The sequence below is a fragment of the Felis catus genome, chromosome X (genome assembly GCF_018350175.1).
Source record: "Felis catus isolate Fca126 chromosome X, F.catus_Fca126_mat1.0, whole genome shotgun sequence".
NCBI classification, from domain to species: domain Eukaryota; kingdom Metazoa; phylum Chordata; class Mammalia; order Carnivora; family Felidae; genus Felis; species Felis catus.
The window spans coordinates 15,978,754-16,002,964 of NC_058386.1; the positions used below are offsets into that span (position 1 = coordinate 15,978,754).

At 45.9% G+C, this 24,211-nt stretch overlaps 1 protein-coding gene across 9 annotated transcripts in view; it reads right to left on the reverse strand.

The window, feature by feature from the left end:
- Positions 1–24,211, reverse strand: part of SH3KBP1 (SH3 domain containing kinase binding protein 1) — a 334,393-nt gene that overhangs the window by 233,008 nt on the left and 77,174 nt on the right. Inside the window, exon 1 of one of the 9 annotated variants that reach the window (XM_019823636.3) lies at positions 14,655–14,829. The exons of the other annotated variants lie outside the window; for them this stretch is intronic. Coding sequence (XP_019679195.2) covers positions 14,655–14,717 — 63 coding nt within the window. The 5' untranslated portion in view covers positions 14,718–14,829. Of the gene's footprint in view, positions 1–14,654; positions 14,830–24,211 lie in introns of those variants that run through there. 9 annotated transcript variants of the gene reach the window in all.

A 24,211-nucleotide genomic window follows, 5' to 3' on the forward strand; every position in this document is an offset into this window, starting at 1 on the left:
GGATCTTAGCGTGCTGCTACATTCAGATGTGCTATGGTATCAAACTGTTATGAGCCATGGAACCCTATATTCTAAGACGGGGCAAAAAGTAAAGTCGACCCCAGAGTCCACTAACAGATGAATGAATAAACAAAATGTAGTATATCCCTATGATGGACTATTATTCCACCTTAAAAAGGAAGAAAATTCTGATACATGCTACAATGCAGATGAACCCCGAGGACCTTATGCTAAGTGAAATCAGCCAGTCAAAACAGGACATACACTGGATGATTCCACTTATATGAGGTCCCCAGAGTAGTAAAATTCACAGAGACAGAAAGTAGAAGGGTGGTTGCCAGAGGCTGAGGGGAGGCGGGGAATGGGGAGTTGTTTTAATGGGTACAGAGTTTCAGTTCTGCAAGATGAAAGTTCTGGAGATCAGTTGCACAGCAACGTGAATATGCTTAACACCATTGAACTGTACCTTTAAAAATGGTTAAGGTGGGAAGTTTCAGGCTATGTGTATTTCACCACAATTAAAAAAAAAATTTTTAAGTAACTTAAAAAGCACCTGAGATGAGCCAAATTCAGTTAAAGAAAGTTTTTTTCCCCACCTTTAAGCATCCAATTTGCTCTGCAGGTCTAGGGCCACGGTGGGACTCAGGGGATCAGAGCAATAAATCAAACTAATACAATCAGCAAGGCACTGCATTCAAAAGAATCAAGGTCAGGGGGAGAGAGGGACAGTAAGGAGGAGGGAGAAGCAATGAGACAAGACTGGCCAGGAGTTGAGTACAGCTGAAACTAGACAATGGGTACAAAGGTGTTCGTTATAATATTCTCTCTATTCTAGTGTGTGTTTGAAACATTTAGTGATAACCGGTAAAAGTGAAATGCTGGTCAAGAGAATTTCATTCTCTGGGCAAATGCAAGAGCTTATCCCTTAGATGTCTAGTGTAGCTGGTTGTCTTCATTCATTACGTGCCCCCAAGGCAAAGCATGTGAGACATTTAAATCAATTTTAGAGCGGCAACGGTGTGACCAAATGCTACTAACATCCTACCTTTCATCTTAGTTCTTTGAGCAGGATACGTTTACATCATGCAAATCTCTAAAATGCACGAACGTGCACATGTTCCCATTACCCCAGTTCACCGCTCCTGGGTAATTACCACTCCTACTCCTAATTGTAATTCGCTTCTTGGACATCTTCCAGTTTCTTATACGTTAGTATATCATTCACACTGTTCTGCAACTCGCCTTCCTCACTTAAGGATATATTCGGGAAGGCTTTCCGTATCAGTAAAAAGTATTTGCATTCTTTTTTCCGGCTACAGAGTATTTCACTGTGTGGATGTACTATAATTTACTCTTCCCAGGTTGAAGGGAATTTTGGTTGTCTCCAATATTTTCCTATCATACACCATAGCATACTTACGTTGTGAACAAAATCGGTTTCATTGAAACAAGGTGGCTCGGTGCACACGGGGACCATTACATGGCCTAGCAATGCCATGTGAGCGCTGTGTCGGGCTCACGTTCTGCCTCCCCTTCTTGGACCTCTTCCCCTTCTAGGCGCAGCCCAAGCTAAGCTCAGCTCCTGCACCAAGTCTTTCTGAACCCCCCGGGCCCACAGTGAACACTCCTTTCTACTTCATTTCTATTCCACACACTCTCACGCAACTTGGTGTATACTGTTGTGTACTTTTCAACTGTTTGATTTGTGTGGGGCCAGAAGCCCTAACTATTGCTGGCTCTACCTCTATCTGCACAGCACCTAGCACGGCTTTGGCGAACGGAGCCTGCTCAGTAAACACTAAGTGATTAAACCACCGTCAGTAAATGCTTCCCTTACTCTTAACCCACAGGTCTGCTAGACCCGAGATGTTCTTCACAGAAGGGTTCTAGCCAGTTCTGCTCCGTGAATTATTGTAAAAACCATAACCAAATTGTGATTCACTACAGAAAAAAATTCGAATCCAATAAAGTGAGTCCTCTTGCCAGGCTCTGCATGCAGAACAGGAAACATAATGACATTCAGAAGGTGCCCGACACCTCAATTCCCAGGCAGAAGATGCTATTTAAACAGCATCTGTAGTGGTGACACAGCCAACATAAACAAGAAAGTTACAAATAACATTTAAGTGGGGTAGAGACAAGCCCTGTCAAACTTTAAGGGGAAAGTATCGTCGTAACTCAGTCACATTTTAATTGTGCTCTGCGATCTACCTAATTGTTCAATCAATGTGTACTGAGAGCGGTCACAGAAGGCCTCTTTGAGGAGGCGAGTTCTGAGCTGAAAGCCGCATGATGGGAGGAAGGGGTAGACCAGACATGGGGACTCCTCCAGGGCTGCTGCCGCCACTGGCAGAGATACACTGATGGCACAATGGCTTCCGATACAATTGCTGTGTGGCTTGAATTGCATTCTCCAAAAAGATGTTAAAGCTTTAACAACCCCCAGTACCTGTGAATGTGACGTTATTTAGAAATGGAGTCTTTGCAGATGATCAAGATGTAGTCATCTGAGTGGGCCCTGACCCCGTGTGCCTGACATCTTCATAAAAAGGAGAGATTTGGACAGGGAGGTGCACAAAGAGGGGATGTCGTGTGGAGACGAAGGCAGAGATCAGGGTGATGCATCTACAAGCCAAAGAAAGCCCAAGACTGCCAGCAACCCAGCAGAAGCCAGAGGAGAGGCACGGAACGGATTCTCCCTCACGGCTCTCAGAATGAACCAACCCTGTGCACACATTGACCGTGAACTTCTAGCAAGCAGGGCTGTCAGACAAGACATTTTCCACTTAGGCTCCCCCGCCCCGCCGCCCCAGCCCCCGGCTGCGGTGCTTTGTTCCAGGAGCCCCAGGGCATGACCACAGTGGCTATTAGGTGCAGTAAATATTCATGCCAGCCGAAGGGCGAAGGGTGCTCTCCGTCCATCTTAGCAGCACAATCTTTGTTCTGAAGACAAGTGTGCCCGGAAGCCCGGTGTGTGATGAAAACGAGCGCTCAGAAGCAAATACTTCACTGCTTGCTAGACCCATGAAGTGCCCGCCTCCTCCCATCCCTGGAGTTGCTGGCAACCGGTTTGAAAAGGGCTTGAAAAGAAAGTATAAACAAACAAAACCTCCCAAACCAGGCCAGAAAACCTGGGTGGAGGCGGCCGTGGTGGTTTCTATCGTTGTATTACTAAACTAGCATCATCACGAGCACTGTTTGTGAGCACCTGCTCTACAGCAGACATTATCTCTGCCCCACGCCGGGACTGTGAGAGGCCGGGGGCTGCGGGAAGCGACATCAGAGGAACCAACTCGCCGAAAGCGCCTGTATCTGTTTGCCAGCACTGCCTTAACAAATGCCACAGACTGTGGGGCTTAGACAACAAAAGTTTATTTCCTCCCAGTTCTGGAGACCAGAAGTCCAAGGTCAAGGTGTCAGCAGATCTGGTTTCGGGTGAGGCCTCTCTCCTTGGCTTGCTGATGGCCACCTTCTCGCTGTGTCCTCACGTGGTCTTTGCTCTGAGTGCACATCCCTGGTGTCGCTCTGTGTCCTAATTTCCTTTTTTTGTAAAGGCACAAATCAGATTGCATGAGGGCCCACCCTAGTGCCCTCATTTTAACGCAACTACCTCTAAAAGGCCCTGTCTCCAAATACAGAAACATTCCGAGGCACTGGAAGTTAGGGCTTCACCATAGGAGGGGACACATTCAGCTCACAAGAGCTCCTTAAGGAAAAACTTACAGAGCCCACATTCCATCCTAGAACCATTTGGCTCCAAAGGCCATTTTCCCTGGAGCACACTGCCTGACGCCAAAAAGTCCTCTTTATTTGTTGTAAGACAAAATGTATTACTTGAACGATAAGAAAAATGAACACATACAAGTTCTTTGGTTTGTTTCTAAGACTTCTCTACCGAGGTTCCAGGCCACCCCCTAGGAAGCTCCCGCAGAGTCACATCAGCAGGGCCCCAGGTGTGAGCCCTGAGAGGTATGGGGACAAAGCAAAGCATGGCCCCTTCAGCCCCTGCAAGGAGCACAGCCAGAGGCCCAACCTGAGCAGGCTTGAGCTTTCACCTTCCAGGGCAAGGGCCCCGAGCCCCAAGAACCACCTCCTAGCATCAGCCATAACACTGGAAAAGGAGGCACACCCTAAGAATGGGCCCAGTTTCAGGTTCACGGATATATGAGAGGTTTCCTGAGACCTGCTTTCTTTCCTCTCTGTATCTTAGCCTTGGCAGGGCTAACCCCAGGCCAACTCAAAAAAACTCCTGGCCGAGACTACAATGAGGGAACACGGGCAATGGCCATCAGAAAGCCCCCAACTTCTCAGAAAACACAGGCCCTTCACACTCGAGCCCGGGCTGTGGCAGCTGTTGTGCCCACTGGGGTTCATGGAACGACCTTCAAACATCTGCCATCCTCCACTGCTTCAAATACCAAATCAATAAAAGATGGCACCTTGCTGGGCCCTTCCCTGAGCTGGGCGGCAACACTTGTCAACAAGTGAGGTGACAGAGACCTTAAAATGAGCACCCTTCTGCGGACCAGCAGGGGGGGTTGTCCAGGGACAGGCCTCCTTTACCAAGCACAGGGACCCGCTAAAATAAGGAAATGTCTAAAGCGAGCAGCCAATGAAAATCCATATGTGCCAACACCCCACTAGGGTGTGGAGGACTAGGGTGATGAGGACTAGAAACCAAGTGTTGGTTCCAATTTCATCAAGGAGACAGAGCCGGGCAAAAATAAGAGAAGACAACAATAAAAGGTTCAAAATGCAATACTGACCATAATTATCATTTTGTTCAAAAAGGACAGCACAAAAAAAAATAATCAGGATGGAGTAGATGAAGATGGGGGAATGGAAAACATCAGAAAAGACTTCATGGAAGAGATATGAGGGGTGGAAAATGATCATGAAATGATTAGAGCACATTCCATTTACGTTCACTAGGTTACATAGCTGCATGGTGCATTTGGCACACTGCCAGCTCCGGCATTCTTTTATTTCAGAGCCCCACTGAGAAGTAACTATTGCAAACCTCTTCATTTCTATCCACCTCAGAGATTCTGAGACACATCATCAAATGTTTCCAGAAAGTTGCCTACCTGGGTATTATCTCTCAGCTTTTTTTACTCCCTGGTTGAAAAAAAGCAAAAGCCAGTTTCTGGCCCACCCCAGGAGAAAACCTGAAATACATATCCCCTGAGCCCCCGCAAGGCTGTGGCCTCGTAACCTTGATGGCCCTTCCCACAGATGAGGTCAACCTTTGTGTTCCTGATTTATCAATCCGTAGTTTATGCCAGGCAGGAAAAAAAAAAAAAATGCCTGATGGCAACAAGTCCAGCTACTGTCAGTAGAAGGGCAACTCAGCAATATCTGTGAAAATTCTAAGGGCACAGGCTCTTAACCCAAGCACTCCACTGCTAGGCATTTATCCTAAAGATAGACCCATGCAAAATAGACTGCTTTGCCGCAGGAAAAAAAGGAAAGCTTGAAACAACCCCAAACAGGGCACTGATTAAACAGACTAAGGGGTAGGCACAGAAAGATGCGTTAACTGAAAAAAGCTCGTTGGATCAGACCTTGCATATTGTTGTCTAGTTTGTGGGGTTTTGGGGGGAAAAATTGCACATTTTTAATGTTTGTGTATGCATAGAAAATTTCTAGAGAATAAAAAAAGCAAAGGCAGAGTAGAGTAGGGAAATTTATTTAAGGTTTTCTGTACCATTTGAATGTTTTACCACGAGTTTATCATTTTATCATTGTAAACGCATATAAGAAAAATCCACGAGCAATGAAAATCTACGAGAACACAGCCCTAAGTTTCTCTCAGCAATGAACAAACTCTTAAAGGAAGATTCAGAGATCTTTACTGGGCTGTAATTCCTACTCAGGAAGTAGTCCTCTACAGTTAAGAGTGGTTTTCATGAACAGGGCACGAAACCTAAATGGCTTCTTATTAGTCATCATTTGATCAGAAAACCAAAGAACTTTCCACACCCCATTCTGCACGCCTAGTGTATAATAGAATTTTCGTGAATGCATTTTCCATAATTTTCAGGGGCAACGGTATATAATAAAACCAAAATATAATCCAGCACACTATAGATTAGGGATTTCGTTCAATGGATAACAAAATTTCCTTATTTCTGTAAAGGGAGGAAAAAGGCTATAAAGGGCATGGGTACACACACATAAACCCTCATGACAGTTTTGCATGTAATAGCAAAAACACAGTTGGAAACAAATGTACACAATAGGAGAATGAGTGAATAAATTACACTGTGGCCGTACGATGAAATACTATGCAGCCATTAAAAATGTTGTAGCTCTACATCAGAGATATGGAAAGGTACTGCAGGGCACACTGAAGCTAAAAAAAAAAAAAAGCTGATTAAAACAGCATTTGTGGCATGGCCCTATTTGGAAAATATATATATGCATGTTGCAAAAGGCTAGAAGCAGGTAAAGCAGAACATGAGCCGTGATTATCTCTGGGCAGCAGGGTCCCTGGAGATTTCATAGGCACACATTTCAGCTGATCTCTGTTCTAACTTTTTTCGTAAAAAACATTTTTAATTGTATGATTTCTAACTTTAAAAAATGCTGGCTATCGTATCCTTCCTTGGGAGACCTAACATCCTTCCACGGAAGCAAATCCAATGGGAAATGTGCTGCTTGTTCTCTTTCCTGCCCATTTGTGGGTATTTTAATAGTTTTTCTGATGCTTTAGAAACCAAAGAGAGGGAAAAAGGCCTGACATTTTCGTGGTTGTCTTTTTCCCTCTTTCAAATGCTGCTATTGTACTTAGGCCAGTGGTTCCTAACCAAGGGCAACTGTGTCCCTGGGGACATCTGACACCGCCTGAGACATTTTTGTTCTCACAACTGGGCGAGCATGTGAGGGTAGCGCTCCTGGCCTGGATAGAGGCCAGGGATGCTTTTCAACACCCTCCAGCGCACAGTCCCCCACAGCAGCCTTAGAGGGCCCAAAATGTCAACAATGCTAAGGTGGAGAAACCCTGCGTTCGGGTAATGAGTCTTCGAAAGGCTTCCCACCCTCAAATAGCTGTACAAACACGCCTGGCTGAGAGGCCTCATTGCTACAGTGGAAAATGCACTGATGACAGAGGCAGAATAGGAAGTGAATCCTGGATCGGCTCCCTTTCTGGCTATCAAACCTCAAGCAGGTGACCACGTCACCCTGATGATCACGCATCCTCCTTCGTAAGATGGAAATGCCACCTTCCACCTCACAGGGTATACATGCTGTTTCAACATAATAATGGAGGAGAAAGGGTTCTGTACACTGTGAAGCACCAGGCACATGTGAATGGTGTTGTCACTCCAGGATACCAAGTGTCCAGCTTTCCCAGTGAAAGCACATTCAGGGTTTCCATGGGTCTTCAGTAGCACACTCTGACTAGCCTGAGTCACACGTCACAGCAGTGATGTTTAATAAACAGTGACACCGAAAAACAGAGACTGCTTTTTTTTACACTACATGTTCCTTGGCCTAAGTTGTGAGGCAGCAGAACTTAGCGAACAAATGACAAAATCTGAAGTCAGACTCTTAAGAATCCCAGCACCACCTCTTAATAGGTGGGTGACATCAGGAAGTGATGTGGCTTCTCTGTGCCCTCTGTTTCCTCACCTGTCTATCCAAACCCCAACATTTCAGAGGGAACTATTTTCAAGTTTTTATTTAAATTCCAGTTAGTTACCATACAGTGTAATATTAGTTTCAAGTGTACAATAAGTGATTCAACAATTCCATGCATCACCTGGTGCCATCACAGGTGCCCTCCTTAATCCCCAACACCTATTTCACCCATCCCCCCACCCACCTCCCCTCTGGTCACCATCAGTTTGTTCTCTGTAGTTAAGAGTCTGTTTCTTGCTTTGCCTCTCTTTTCCCCCCATGATCATTTGTTTTGTTTCTTAAATTCCACAGAGGAGTGAAATCATATGGTATTTGTCTTTCTCTGACTATTTCGCTTAGCATAATACTCTCTAGCTCCATCCATGTCATTGCAAATGGCAAGATTTCATTCTTTATGGCTAATAGTCCAGTGTGTGTGTGTGTGTGTGTGTGTGTGCGCGCGCGCCCGTGCACACACACACACACACACACACACACACACATCTTTATCCATTCATCAGTCGATGGACATTTGAGCTGTTTCCATAATGTGGCTATTGTAGATAATGCTGCTATAAATATAGAGGTGGCATGTATCCCTTTGCATTAGTAGTTTTGTATTTTTTGGGTAAATACCCAGTAGTGCGATTGCTGAATGATAGGGTGGTTCTATCTTTAACTTTTTGAGGAACCACCATACTGTTTTCCAGAGCGGCTGCACCAGTTTGCATTCCCACCAACAGTGCAAGAGGGTTCCACTTTCTCCACATCCTCGCCAGCATCTGTTGTTTCTTGTGTTGTTGGTTTTAGCCGTTCTGACAGGTGTGTGGTGATATTGTAGTTTTGACTTGTATTTCCCTGATCATCAGTGATGTTGAACATCTTTTCACGTGTCTGCTGACCATCTGTATGTCTTCTTTGGAAAAATGTCTATTTGTGTCTTCTCAGAGTGAACTAATTTATCATTGGAACCAGGACACTTCAGAGTGAAAGAGGGGGCTACCACCGTCAATGCTAGGACAGGAGGCATACACCAGAACTGTCCCGTGACCAACAGGGACATGAGGTCACCCTGAAGGATATTAACAGTACCCACCTCACAGCTTTGTTTTGATGACTAACTAGGATGAAAGGAACAAAGCATACAGTACACACCATTACGTCCTACCTACGAATTCTTCTTCTGCCCTTCTATTCATTAACCAAGTGCTTAGTGCCGTGGCCTGACGCTGGGCACCAAGAAAGGAGTCAGACACACCCACTCCCTGTCCCCAGCAGGATGCCCCCTCCTGTTCCACAGTGTGTTTGTTACAGTCCCAGGACTTTTCTTCCATACACACAGTCACAACAAATGCAGAATGAGACACAAGCCCACGGCAAACACTATAGGTCCAGAATGCCAGGAAACACACACCAAATGTGTGAGAGTTCAAAGTCTCCCACACAAAAATGAACAATAAATAAGAGCTTATCTAATCAACAAAGACAAAAGGATTTATTATTATCCCAGAGTCCCTGATTCAAGGAAGCGATTGCAGTTTGCCTAAAAGCTACCAATGCGTCTCACAGATTAATAAAACTTTGTAACAGCACGTAATGTTTAGAAGCACATTACAGTATCCACTCCCTTTCATTTCTAGCACATGCCATTACAAAGAATTGTGTAGAGTTTGTCCACCAAGACAACCTTACAGAACCCTTAGATTATGAAAGCAAAGTTAACCTAGCTTGCTTTTGTATTGAGATACATTTATGTCTTTTGCCAAGAAAAAGTTTGATTCAGTATGCTAAGAATTTCCTCTAAAAGTCAATACTCACGGTGAGAGGTGAATGTTCCTTATTTTACACAAAAGTGCATTGACTTCTAGGGGCTTGGGACTCTAATCACAAGTTCCCTACCCCCCCCCCCACCCCATTTCAGTAAAATTGGTCTCGATTACTACCACTGTAAATCCCCACACCCGAGGGTTTCCATAGCCACTGTGGGGCCCTGCCCCTTCCTCCTCCTAATTGTTCACATTTTACCAGGCACATCCTTAGCCTCCTTCTGTGTCCATTTCGGACGGTCCCTACAGAAGCCTGGTTCCACTCCTTCAGTAGTTGTTAGACCTAAAATACCAGTTAGGCCCTGTCATGGGAAGCACAAAACATGGGACTCTAAAAAGAGAGATTCTATCAAATAAGCCGTATGTGCATAATTCAGAACTGAGGGCACATCCCTTTCTGTAGTACTCCATGCCTGCCTTGATTCAAAGAAGCTTATATCAATGGCAGTGGGTTTTGTTTGTTTGTTTGTTTGTTTGTTTTTGAGAGAGAAAGAGTGAGTGGGGGAGGGGCGGAGAGAGAGAGGGAAAGAGAGAACCCCAAGCAGGCTCTGCAGTGCCAGCACAGAGCCCAATGTGGGGCCTGAATTAGTCATGAGATTGGGACCTGAGCAGAAATCAAGAGTCAAATGTTTGTTTAACCAGCTACCCCGGCGCCCCAATGGTGTGTGTTTTGATCTGGTGCTTTTTACCCAGATGGGTTCAGTTTGTGAAAATTCAACAAACTGGTGTCTCATGTGCATTTTATATGTGTAGGCTACACTAGGATAAACGTTTTTAAAAGTAGCTTACATCATGTAAACCTCTGCCTAAAGTAAGCATGTACATATCACCAACACTAGCACAAGCTATCTTCAAACCATGGGTTGCCGCCAATTAGTGGGCCACACGATCAATTTAGAAGGTCCGAACTAGCACTTTACTGTGTTAACAACACTTGAGGTATAGCCTCCTAAAATTTTTTTTAGGGGCACAATAAAGTACCGCTAACTCTAGGCCCAACGTTGTACAGTAGATCTGTTGAACATATTCATTCTGCGCGACTGACGCATTCTACCCGTTGATCAGCAACTCCCCATTCCCCGTCGCTCAGCCGCTGGCAACCAAGAGGTGGAACCAACCTAAATGGCCACTGATGGATGAATGGATAAAGAAACTGTGGCATGTACATACAACGGAATATTTTTTGGCTTTGAAAAGGAACAGAATCCTGCCATGTGCTGACGAGCATTTTTAAAGTGGAATGGAGAATATACAAAAGCATCATACACAGTGAAGGCAACTACTATTTCAGTTAACTTATTGCCATTACAAGTATGGACACATATGTACACTAAGATGGCAGATGTTTTCACTGAAGAACATGGTAAAAAAAAAAAAAAAAGAAAGAAAGAAAGAGAAGAAAAAAGAAAGCCTCCAAGAAACACTGGGTACACCGACAAATAATACATGGATTTGGAAGCCAGAGAGATCTAGGCTCTGATCCTAGTTCCTTACAACCCACCTAACCTCTGTGAGCCTCACTGCACCATCTCTAAAATGCAGGCAATGTCATCTTCTCCCTGGACTTGGTATAAGGTGTCAATAGGCTGGCAAACAGCCAACCACAGGACACTAATTAGACACTGCCCCCACCCCCTGCAACCATTTCTGTGGTGCCCTGGCCTGGGCTCTTTACCTGTAGGAAGGATGTTTAAAGGAAATGTGCAAAGGGGGAGGGACAAAGGTTGAGCCTCCATGACATGACCCCTTTGAGCCCCTCGGGAGAACAAAAGTGTGAACATTTGAGAGCAACAGGGCAGGGAGAAGCTATTGGTCGGCACAATGAGTGATAAACCATCCAGCTTTGGATTCTGACCAGAGGGAAAACCACTTTCCAAGATAGGAGGGTTTTCCCATTATTCTTGGCAGGAGGTGGGAAAGGCAGAAGGGGGGGAAGGCCTCCATAAAGAAATAAGTATTTGTTTTAAGCAAATCACTTTGAAGACAGGTGGTTTTCATTTTGAGAACAAAAATGATGCTTAAAACAGAGGGTGACTCCAGATAGCAGCCACCAGCTTGCCAGGAGAGGGAAATGGGACCTCAAGGTCTGGAGTGCTCCCAAAGTGCCAGAGCAGTGATGGAGGCAGAGGGGCAGGGGGCGGGGGCAGGGGGGAGGTCCGGCACAGATAAGATGGGACCATCTTTATCAGCTTGCAGGCACAAACTACTCAGCAGTCACTCACGATATTAATCATCTAAAACCTCTATTCATTTAAGAAACAGTTGTTGAACATGAGCACATAATTGTGTTGAGAACTGAATTAGGGGCTTCGGGATACAGTGGAATAACAAAGACAAGGCCTCTGCCAGCATGGGGGCCAACATTCCAGTGGGGGACACATCAAGTGCCAAGTAAATCAATGACTTGTAAATCAACCAGGGATTTATAGCCTGTGATACAAGTGCTCTGCAAGAAATAGATATGGTGATGTGTCAGGAAGGGAGAAAGGAAACTTAAGATGGAGGAAGTCCCTTAAGATAAGATGGCCCAGGGTTGGGGGGGTGCCTGGGTGGCTCAGTTGGTTAAGTGTCCGACTCTTGATTTTGGCTCAGGTCATGATCTCAGGGTTCATGAGATTGAGCCCCACGTTGGGCTCCACGCTGACAGCACAGAGCCTGCTTGGGATTCTGTCTCTCCCTCTCTCTTTGCCCCTCCCCCACTCTGTCTGTCTGTCTGTCTGTCTCTCTCTCAAAATAAATAAACATTTTTTTTTAAAAGATAAGATGGGGTTGGCTAGATGGCTCAGTCGGTTAAGTGTCCGGCTTCACCTCAGGTCATGATCTCACAGTCTGTGAGTCGAGCCCCACGTCAGGCTCTGTGCTGACAGCTCAGAGCCTGGAGCCTGCTTTGGATTCTGTGTCTCCCTCTCTCTCTGCCCTCTCCCACTCCTGTCTCTGTCTCTCAAAAATAAATAAACATTAAAAAAATTTTCAAAAGGTAAGATGGCACAGGGCCTTCTCCAAGTAACATCTTAAAGATGAGCAAGCCTGGGCCCGGTGGCAGGAGAGGCCCCGGCGGGGGCTGGGGCAGCCAGGGCACTGGTGTGGTGGAAGGTAGTGGCCAAGTGTGAGGGTGATGGCAATGAAGCTGGAGAGGGAGGCGTGTGCCAGGCTACACAAGGCACAGCCGGGCATGGGGAAGAAAGTGGATTTCAATGAAGACCCACAGAGAGCTACTGAAGGCTGGAACACTGTGATACAGGATTTTGATGCTGGTTAAGATAAGAAGTACTCTTTTATCTTCGCCCATGAAACAAAGTGTACAGATGATACAATGTCTCCAAAAACACTGATAAAAGTTAGCCCTGCCTTAGAGCTCGTGGACAGTTGTTGAGGAGGCTTGCCAGCTAGAGGCGAACAATTTTAGCCTAAATAGGAGACGAAATACAAGGAATTCAAGTACAGAAAGGGGTGGGAGAACTTGCGACTGACAAGAAAACACTCTTATTAGCAATTAACTCACAGTTAGCAAATATAAAGCACATGGTAAAGCTAATTTAACAAGACAGGCTCTAGAAAGTCCCCAAAACAGGGGCACCTGGGTGGCTCAGTCGGTTAAGTGTCCAACTTCGGCTGAGGTCATGATCTCGCAGTTTATGAGTTCGAGCCCCATGTCGGGCTCTGTGCCGACAGCTCGGAGCCTGGAGCCTACTTTGGATTCTGTGTCCCCCTCTATCTGCTCCTCCCCCGCTCATGCTCTCTCTCTCTCTCAGAAATAAAGAAACTTTAAACAAAAAACAAAAAGAAAAGTCCCCAACACACACACATAAGGGTGGAAGGCAATTGGGAACGGACTGATGTGCTCGCAGCTTGCCTAAATCCATGAACAGGTTCACTGAAATAACCAGATGGAGTGTCACCATGACAGTGTCCTACGCCTACTCCTGAATCAGAAATCAGACGAACTGCTAAGCAGCTTTCTTCGAGATTTGAGTTTTCTGTTTCTTCTCCCTTGTACCAGCTGAATATAGGTATTCATAACTTGGAAACTCAAAGCTGAACGGGAAATGGCTCTTCTGAATTATCACTGTTCCCCCAGGATTCATCACACGGCCTCCCACAGCCTCCTGACTTGGGTCCCCCGTCCCCATGATCCTGAACTCAAATGGATCTCTGAGACACAGCATGACCCACTCACACCTTCTCCCCGAGACCTCCTTGTTCTAGGGGGTCCCCTGGACCAGGCTAAAAGGGCAACCTCTAGGGCTCTGGTCTTGAGCAAGGCTGACGCCAAGATCAAATTTATGACACCAAGCAAGAGAATGTGGGAGGCCACGAAGGCTGCCCCCGAAAGAAGCCAGGAGAGCAACACGGGTGGCACGCCCCACAGCCCAGCACACTGCTCGCACGGATGGTACAATATCCCACAAAGGAAGGAGAAGGGGTACGAAGGGCAAAAACACACCACTTAGCAAGTGCCCACCAAGCGCTGGCTACTTTCACATCCATTACTTCCAACCACCCCGCGACGCCGTGAAATGCGGTGATAGCGCTTTACAGATGGGAAGAGTATCTGCTGGCAGCCCAAAGCTCCAGTTAGCAGAGGGAGGATCTGAGCTTTGCCTGCCACCTCGACTGGCATCTAGCAACAAACTGTGCTCTGAACAGATCTCAAGCTGACTTTCCGTCCGGCCTTCGATCTCACTCCTCTCCTTCCCACCGCAGGGAAGCTGCATTCCACACCTGGCTTTATCCCAGGCTTGCAAACCTGCCAGCTGCCTCAGAAACGTTACCTGCTCCCCGCCCTTGATAGGGAAACTTACCTGATGAAAGGGATGTCTGCGGGGCAGGGGTGCGGGGAGGCTTGGCTGGCTGGGGTGTCCCCTGGACAAAACTCTTCGATCACAGTCGGGAGAAGGGAAGAGCCCTCACACCAGAGGACAGGGCTGTCCAAAATCTTTGTAGATGACACTACTAAAGGGGATCAGCCAAAAGCCACTTCTGTCACAGGAGCGCCCCAAGAAAGACATTCCCTTCTGCCACAAACAAGATAACTGTGACCCAGATCTGAGCGGGAAAACAGTGTTGCTCACCATCTCTCTGGAAGGACTGAGCTGGGACCAAATTCCCCATCATGCCTCCCTCCCGGCCTAAGAAGTAGCGGGGCACCAGGCTCCAAAAGATGCAGGCATAATAGCAATCAAACCAGATGTACGTCCTACTTACAGTCTCAGACGCGTCTGCAGCACCCGGGGCTTTGGCTGCAGAAAGCTCCATTCTGTGGAGCATCAAGTGGTGATTTCGGGCTGACTGCGTCTGAACTCTGGGCAGGAGTATGCTCCGTGCTCGCCGAGAACTGCGAGTCTCTCTGATTCACTTGGCAGCAGAATTATTCTAAGCATCCTGTCCCGTACCCAACCCGCCTGCCCCTCCCACTACACATTCACGCTGGGTGGTGGTTTTTTTTTTTTTTTTAATTCTCTGCACTAATTTCTGTCACAAATCAAGGGAAACTCATTTTTCAAAATTAACCCAATCTCTGGCGCTTCAGAGCGTGGAACCTTTATGACTGAGGAGGAGGAAGAGGAAGAAGTTGTAACATCGGAGAGAAGAGAGTGGGAGAGCCGCAAAGTCTGCAGTAACAGCAAAATGGAGATTATTCGAGACAGCTGAAACACTCCACCCAGCCTCCAGGAGGGGACATGCACGGGAAACAAAGGGCATATGGTGTTTGCTTTCTTCAACATCCGTTCTCACCATTAAAGAGCTGCGCCAGCAAACGCTCATTACTTACATGAGGGCAAACCTCACTCCAAAACAGACTTGAAAATACAGCTCATAATCAAATAAGTTACTTGCAAAGCAGAGGCCTACCTTGAATTTTTTTTATTACATCTAAAGCAAAATTTAATAAAGTGCAAGTAACTGGCAGAATGTCTACTGTGCTTAGTGAAGCGTGAATTATACTTGAAACAAAGTCAATTTTTGTTAATTTCAAGTTCACAGAGTAACTCAAATACTGACACATTCAGGACAAGATTTCATTTTTTCCCCCAAGGAGAGATTCCAAGGGGCTAACCTAATAACCAGATAAGAATGATTTCCCTACTATTTACTACTAGTCATGTATTCAAACATTTCTATCCTAAAGCAAACAGGTTTTTCTAATGAGGCTTAAATCATTTATTTCCCACATAAGTTAATGTTACCACCATTTCCACTATCGCCCACACTATGACACTGTCCAAAGGTCAACTCCAGTGCACCACCTGACCAAATCTGCACGACCTCCCCAAGTGGTGAGATCTGAATTGAGGACGCTTTTCACAGACATAAAGCTAGGGGCAGCTTCAAACACGGTACTAACCAGCTGAGGCGGCTCCCTTCCTCCTCCCCCCCCCCCCCCCCCCCCCCGCAGAGCCAACTATTGGCCACAGGTACCCACCCATCCCCCATCAAGCCCACTCCCCGGCTCCAGAGGGCAGACTAATTAACTCTAAGCCAATGATTGGTTCCGGGTGGGCAACAGGAGCTAAGTTCACCCAATCAGACTGCAGGAAAGGACTCCTCCTACATGCCCGCCCTGAACAAGGAAGCAGAGGGCCCCACAGCCAGTGGATGCCATCCTACGTCTGCCTGACAACCACGAAGAAACCAGCCCTTGGGTGAAGCTTCTGGCAGCACGACCCATGGAGGAGCGACAGGAAGAACACAGGTCTCCGATGTCCCCCTGAGCAGGTGAACACACTACCCTTGGGGTCCATCCGACCTGTAGCCTGAAAATTATGTGAGATAACATACATCACTGCTGATAGGAACAGGCTGAGCAATACCTAGGAAGCCAAGAGCAAGAGTCTGTAATCTGGCAAAGAGACCCCTTGAAGTTAATAATACACTTACAGAAGACATTCCCTTCAACGCTAAAGAAAAAGGAGAAATTACAAAGAAGAGTGGTTGACTGCCAAGGGCTGGGCTTGGAAGTGGGGAGTAACAGCACAGGGGCACAAGGTCTCTTTGGGGCGGGAAGGACATGTTCAAAAATTAGATCATGGTGATAATTACACAACCCTAAATATGCTGAAAGCCACTGAACGAGGCACAAGTGGATGAACTGAACAGTATGCAAGTTAGATCTCAATGAAGCTATTTTTGAAATAAGCTACATGGGAGCAGATGCTCGTTCAGAAGTCACCTGTTAAACTCTGCCTCCATCCACATCTGACGGCAACATGCCTCTGCTTAAAATGGCTCCTTTGATGCTTCCTGATCACCTCTGGGGTCCAAATTCCTTACAGAGGTGCACAGTGCCTCTCACGTCCCAACTTCACTCCACCCCAACCCCCGCCTCTACTTCCCATTTTACTCACTGGCAAGGCTTTCTTCCAGATATTTATCAAACCGCTTCCCCTGCAGGCCTCGGTTCATACATCCTCAGTCATTCTCACCATCCTCTTCACCTGATCTATCCCTTCCTTCCTCCCCTGCCCCAGCCTCTAAGCTTCCCCTCCCTTTGGTCTCCTTTGGCATACTAAGTGCACACCAGAGAGGGTTAGAAAAGTGCTTCTGGGTCTGTCTCGCCCACCAGGCTATGCCCTAGAGCCTTGCCTTTTGCAATAGAGAGGGTTTGAGCAGACAAAAGCAAAGCGCTCAGTGTGGTCAGTGCTATGGGGTTTCTTTCAGGGTTCCATTTACACGGTGTGGGTGCCTGTGTCCCTTGCCAGGCCTGAAGTCACCGTAGGAAGCCAGGTGTGGGTGAGAGCCAGGTCCCTTGGAATCTGTCTCTAGTTCTCCCACGCTCAACTTTTTTTTTTCTCATCATGGCGTTTCCCTTATTATTTTTTTAACCCTTAGACAAGGTAAGGAGCTGGCGTAATGAATATTACAAATGCAACAAGAATGGGAAACACTTGGTTTTGAAGAAAGGGACTTTTAAAAAGGGACACAATAGACTGAGGACACTGGATGATCATCTCCACCTGTGTCTTATCTTCCTACATGATCTCAGGGGAAAAGATTACTAAGATTTAAGAAATGTTAAAAATCCAGTTGCTGGGGGCGCCTGGGTGGCTCAGTCGGTTAAGCGTCCGACTTCAGCTCAGGTCATGATCTCGCAGTCCGTGAGTTCAAACCCCGCGTCGGGCCCTGTGCTGACAGCTCGGAGCCTGGAGCCTGCTTCAGATTCTGTGTCTCCCTCTCTCTCTGCCCCTCCTCCGCTCACGCTCTGTCTCTCTCTCTCACTCTCAAAAATGAATGTTAAAAAAAATTTTTTTTTTAAATTCAGTTGCTGGAGTGTTTCAGTTATCAAAAAAAAAGAAAAAGTCATACCGGAAAGGGGTGACCCACAGAACTCCACTGTGGAATTGGTGCTTCATTACAACAAAGACATCACCCAGCCCTCTCCCTAGCTTGTCCGGCCCGGCTCTCCCAACACCACGAGCAATGAAACCCCAAACCCAGGAGCAGAGGAAAGTGCTGAAATAACACTTTAAATCGTCGCGATGGTAATTTCAACTCCTACCTCATAATCACGGCTCCTCTTTTCCATATTTGGGCCCTAGCTCCCCTGGACGCACTCTGGGAACCTCCACAGACATTATCTAATGCTGAGCAGGTCAGCAAACTAACCATTAAGCCTTCTCTCTTCTCCGCACTCTCTGATTTCAGCCAGTCTGGACACAATCATAAAGAACTGGGCAATTCCCTTCCAAGGGGAATGGCTGTCAAGATTTCTCCTGTAGTTTAGGTCAAACCGGAAGCTCTTAGGATGTCACAGAGTTTGTCAATCTGACTCCTACAGTAAAGTTTTCAAAGCTGTCATTACCCTCCCCCTCGCCCCGGCCAAAAAAAGACAAAGCTGACAGATTTATTATCAAACCACTTCATTAGCTAACCACCCCCCCCCCCCCGCCATATCTTCGTAACATCAGCCCTGGGGACTCCCATTCATTCCATTTGGGGTGGGCTGGGAATCTATGTTGTCCAAACTCCCTCAGGTGATTCAGATTAGCAGCACAGACTTGACACGGAGGGCTGAGGCGAAAAGGGCTGGCTACATCCTAAAAGTACCGTCCCCCGGGAGCTTGTTAGACCACAATCTCAGTCTCCCTACACCCGCCAGCCCCCAGCCCAGACCCCCTGAATCCGAATCTGCATTTTAACAAGATCTGCCCACATACACCCCGCCCTCAGCCTGGGACTCCTGGGCAATGTTAAAGTTTGAGGAGCCTGGGCTTCAGAATCTCCTAGGTTGTGTTTTGTTTCACCTTCACAAGAGGGAGAAGAAGCAGTGGGAGGTCAGCGTCAGAATTCACATTCCAACATTTTTCAGTATCTTCCTGATGAACAACAGGGCCAAATCCCGCTCGCTCCCTCCCCACCCTCCCAGAAACTATGAGTAGTCAGATTAAATGTAAAGAGAGTCAAAGACTAGACATGGCCTGTTTTTTCAATTAAAGCAATGCATTTTTCCATTTGTGCTGGCAGCATCGACACTTGCATTACTGCGCATGCTTAAAGCTACCGGCCACATTCGACTCGCGGACTATCAAAGCAGCAGAACCTGCAGTCTCCGATATTAAAGTGCTTTACATGGAACCAAAGCATTCCAGGATAAATAATTCTTGGAACTAATGAGAACTACTAATTGCATCCAGTCTTAAAAATCAATATACTTCAAGAAACTTTTTAAAAATTTATATGCTTATTTCCCTTCTTCAAGTAACATCATAAGGCATTCACAGGAAGTGGTGGTTCCAATTGAACGTGGCTGCATGTTAAAAAAAAAAAAATCTCTGTGGCTGCAAATCAAAAAAAAAAAAAATCTCACAGAGCCTAACACCCAGCTCAGCGAAGATTCCCAGCAAGTTCTCAGAACCTGATAGATATGGGTACCCCTCATGCTAATCACGGTTTGCTTTGTTGTTGCTGTTTTAATGTAGCCAAGGCCACCCAGATATCCTGCACCCTAGTATAATCAGGAGTGAAAGAGCACTTGAACTCTGGAGTTAAATGGCCCCATAGGCTCAAATCCAGGTCTGGCACTGATTAGCTGTGCTCCTCTGGGCTAACAGTTACTTAACGTCTCTGGTCCATGGGAAGTGCTGTACAAAAGTTTGCTGTTTTTCTCATCCAGCATGTCATACCACATGAATGGTACAGATAATAGAACTATGCACACAGTGGGTGCTCAGTTATTACAACTGGTCAGAGAAAACTCCACCCTGATTACATTTCCTTTAACGACTGTTTCATTACTGAACCCCAGCAACCTTTTCATGTGTCAAGAGAGGTGCTCGTGGGAAAGTTCTTTCCTTTCCTCTAATGGCAAAAACCAGAAACCAAACGATATCGTCACCCTCTTCATCCAGCGCGAAGTTCTCTCTCTCCAATCATGTACTTGTTAAGGTTTAGTTTTATTATGACTTATTTATTCTCAAACAATAAGCATTATTATAGAAAAAAACAAAAAGCATTTTAGCAGGTGAGAGTTGCCGTCTTTGTACATAACAGTAGACTGATACCAGTTATGTAACGGTTACTGAGATCACAAATGTTGATTTCCAGAATGTTCTCAGTAGACGAGTGCCAGACAATATTGCCTTCATGGTATTATTATTATTATTATTATTATTATTATTATTATATAGTTACATATGTAGTAGACAGCAGAGGGAATTGGGAGGTTTAACTATCTGCCCATTTTCATCTGTTTTGAAGCGCTCATAACAAATGACCAAATGATATAGATGGTTCGCCACGTATTTATTGAATCCATTTCCCTACGCAGTTTCACCAGCCAATGCTTTAACATCAACTGACTTAGCATAAGAATGAAGCAACTGTATCCAGTCTACCTTCATCACTGTCTCTATTTTTGAAGAACACCCATCCTTTCAGGTCTTACACATCTTTCCGGTCCATCACACACAGGCTACTGGCGTTCCAACGCCAAGGTTGACCTTTAACAGATCTGCAGTCTTCATCTCTGGGCCTCAGTTTTTCCATCTGTGACATAGGAATAATCACTCCCTGGGGTGGGGGATGGGGGTAAGGATTAGTGGAGTTAATGCACATTCTCTACAACTGCAAAGAGGAGTAAATAATACACTTTTACTGGATAAATAACGAGGCCTTGACTCACAACAGCAAATTCATGTTCCTTTTCACTCTGTGCCAGGTCCTGAAGTGGTTACAAGAAAGGTTATTATAGACTCTCCTTGCCCCCAAAATGAGGGGAAAGAAGAGTAATTTCTGTATGTGTTTAAAGAGAAGAAGAATGTGAACAGGAGAGAACCCACCCACTAATTCCTCCCTAGGTTAGCCCTGACAGTGACACAGCTGCAGGGGTTGCTCTCACCAGCAACATTCCCATAACACTGTTACCTTCCAGAGCGCTAATATACTGAGGGGCTCCAAGCCTGTCCATGCCTCAGGGCCTTTGCACTTGCTGTTCTCTACTTAAATGGCACCTAGTAATGGCAGGAGCTTTCTAATCATTCAGGCGTGAGCTGCAATTTCACCTCCCCCAAGAGGCCTTTTCTGATGACTCTAGGTGAAACAGCCTACACGCTCCACCAGTCAGTCACTCTATCCTTTTCCCCTCCTATATTTCTTTGTTGCATATTTCACTCTCTGTAATTTTTTTTTTTGCTTGTCTGCAGTTATGCTCTCTCTCCTCTGTTAGAATGTATACTCTCTAAGAGTACAGACCTTGTTAAGTCCATTCCTAAAATGGCCCATGGCACATAAAGGACACTCAGTGGACTGAGGCAGGTAATGTATGGGTATATAGTTTGATAGTTCAGCAGCTGTGTCGTATCTGTGTTAGGTTCTGATGACTGTTTTGTCTCTTCAGAATGCTTTTTCTTGCCTTTTGGCATGTCTTGTGATTTGGGACCAAAAGCCAGACATTTTGTATAGGGCAGTGGACACTGAGGCAAATGAGACCTCAGTGTGGGGATTTATGTTAAGCTAGCTAGAAGTTGGGCCATGTTGAGGTCGGTGGTTCCTACAGACATGAGAAACTTCAAATTCCTCTAGTGATCTTTTTTGTCCCCCCTCTTGGCTCTGGGGCTTCCCTTTGTGCTGCTGCCCAGAAAGAGCCTGTCTCCTGCAGTTCTCCCTGCTACAATCCACTGTTGTTATTCCCGGAGGCTTGTTAGTGTGCTGTGGGAGTGGGGTGGAGGGGTTGCGAATATTCTAAGCCCCCATCTTTGGAGTACACTGCGGACCTGTGTCTGGTGTTAGCCTTCACAAGCGCTTCTGCCTCTCCTCCAAGAATAGAGCTCCCCCTCTCCCTTCCCACAGCTGCAGTGGGCATCCCCCAGCGTTCTCAGTCTACAGCCTTGTGGCCCTTCTCCCTGAAGATTAAGACTTTTTTGAGGTGAGGTGGGGGGCTGGCCTGGATGGAATTCCTTTCCCCCAGCTGCAATGGTATTTCACTGGTGCTCTCACACCCCACCCTTCCCCTGCGGACTAAGCCTTTTGTTCCTTAAAGGAGAAAAGTCTGAGTGGGTCTCTCAGTGGTCCCGAGCCAGCACCTGCAACCCGCTCCCTGAGTTTTCTTTAGTTTGTCCCCAGTCTTCCCTGCGAGAGCAAGGTGGGATTCCTGAAGGAAAAGCCTGCAAAACAATAGGCCACCTTCCCACTCCTCTACTGCCCCCAGGAGCTTCACACTCTCAAGCTAGTCTGCACTCAACCTCCAGCAGTTTGTCAAATTTTTAGCTTGATCTTTCTACCTACTTCCGTAGTGTCTGGTGGCTTCTGCCTCTGGGAAGTAAATGCTCAGGCCTCAGGTCTCGGAAAGTGCTTCTTCTCTCCAGATTTTTATTTATTTTTTTATTTTTTTATTTTTTTTTAAATTTTTTTTCGACGTTTATTTATTTTTGGGACAGAGAGAGACAGAGCATGAACGGGGGAGGGGCAGAGAGAGAGGGAGACACAGAATCGGAAACAGGCTCCAGGCTCTGAGCCATCAGCCCAGAGCCCGACGCGGGGCTCGAACTCCCGGACCGGGAGATCGTGACCTGGCTGAAGTCGGACGCTTAACCGACTGCGCCACCCAGGCGCCCCTCTCTCCAGATTTTTAAATGGCTATTTGCTCTGCAGACAGTTCTCTTGTCAATTTCCAATCTGTCCAGATTTTTCCTCGTAAGCGTGGGAGACACATCTCTGCAGCTCTCTACATCTCTGAGCTGAAACTAGAAGTCCATTTATTGATTTTTTTCAAAGCATCAGAAGTATGACAAAACGGGAACATTTGATAAAATAGGTGGCGGGTAGGAGATGTTTATATTTTCATGCTCTTCTATATTTTACTAGTTCAGTAACATTTCAAAATACAAAATCAACATGTGGGTGGCCATGGTGGAAAATGGTTCTATAATATAAATAGACTGAGATGCGTACACAGCACTTGATTCTTGTTCAATAATTACAGAGATCACCTGAATTAAAAAAAAAACACACACAGTGTTTGTGGCAACACTTCCAAAACTGTTCTGGAAAAAAAAAATAATAAATCACCCCAGTACACCACGGATTTTCAGTGTTGAAACAGTGAAAGAAGAAACTCAAGTAGAAGAATTAATGTCCTCAAAGAGAACAATTTGTTTGTGCGGGTTTATAAATCCAAGTATATGACAATATTACACGTTAATCGATTCACTGTCCTTTAAACTGATATCCAACCGTTATTATTAACATTCATGGAAGTGTGAGGTCATTGATGCACGCACCGGCAGACCACAGGTCATTCGGCAGCACCTTTTTACTTAAATAATTCACTATCTTAAATAATGGCAAATAAATTCCATGCTACAAAACAAATGAACCATTAATGACTCCAAAACTTCAGATTAATCTTACGGATGGTACATTAAATTCAATTAAACCAGATGAATATTTAACATGTTCCTTCTCTGGACTTAAGACCATTCTAACCCCTCTGGGGGAAAAAAAAAATGGGCAGACCTGGATAACTTACTGGTATCTGCCATCACCACAGACACAGCGATGGGTTACAGGGCTGAGAGGAACTTGCGTGAGCACGTGGTCTGAGAATGACAGATGCATGCCCCAGGCCAACACTGGCCCTACAGTGAGTTTCATTAGCAAAGAGAGTGACTTTGGATTATCTGTATGCTCTAATATTCACATGTACATTTCAATTAAAAGGAAGAAAGAATACAGTTTTTAGTAAAGGGGATGGATCTGCATTTGGCTTTCGTTACAACAAATGAAGACAAGCCTAAGTTTGTAATGGGAATGAAATGGGATGGCCCCACCAATGATGAACCTGTAGCTTTAATTATCACGTGTGGCTCTGGGAGACGCAACCCCAGGTGGAAGTGCAATCGGGGTGACCAGTCAGACAGCTAAATAGCACACTTCCCCCGCCTCAGAACCGCCACTTGTCAACTGCTGCTATGTTGTTTCAAGGGCTGTTTATAAATCAGCTACCTCCCTGCACTGCACCAGGCCTGAAATTAGAGCTCATATCCAGCTGGAGGGCCGGGGACTGCGTTCAGCTTCAAGTTGGCAGCACCTTAGACCTGACTGTCATCTTAAAATATCTGTTAATGGAAACCATTCAAACTCAAGTTTTTAAATAAAAGGAAGAGCAAAATTGAATAAAAAATATCAGAGGCTAAAAAAGAAGTAAGGTGTGTGGATTTTTTAACCACCAATGACAGGAGAAGCTCTCACTATAATTACATGGATTATATGTACCGAGACATCATCTGTCATGTGATATTTTGAACCAAATAACAGAGTGGTCCGTG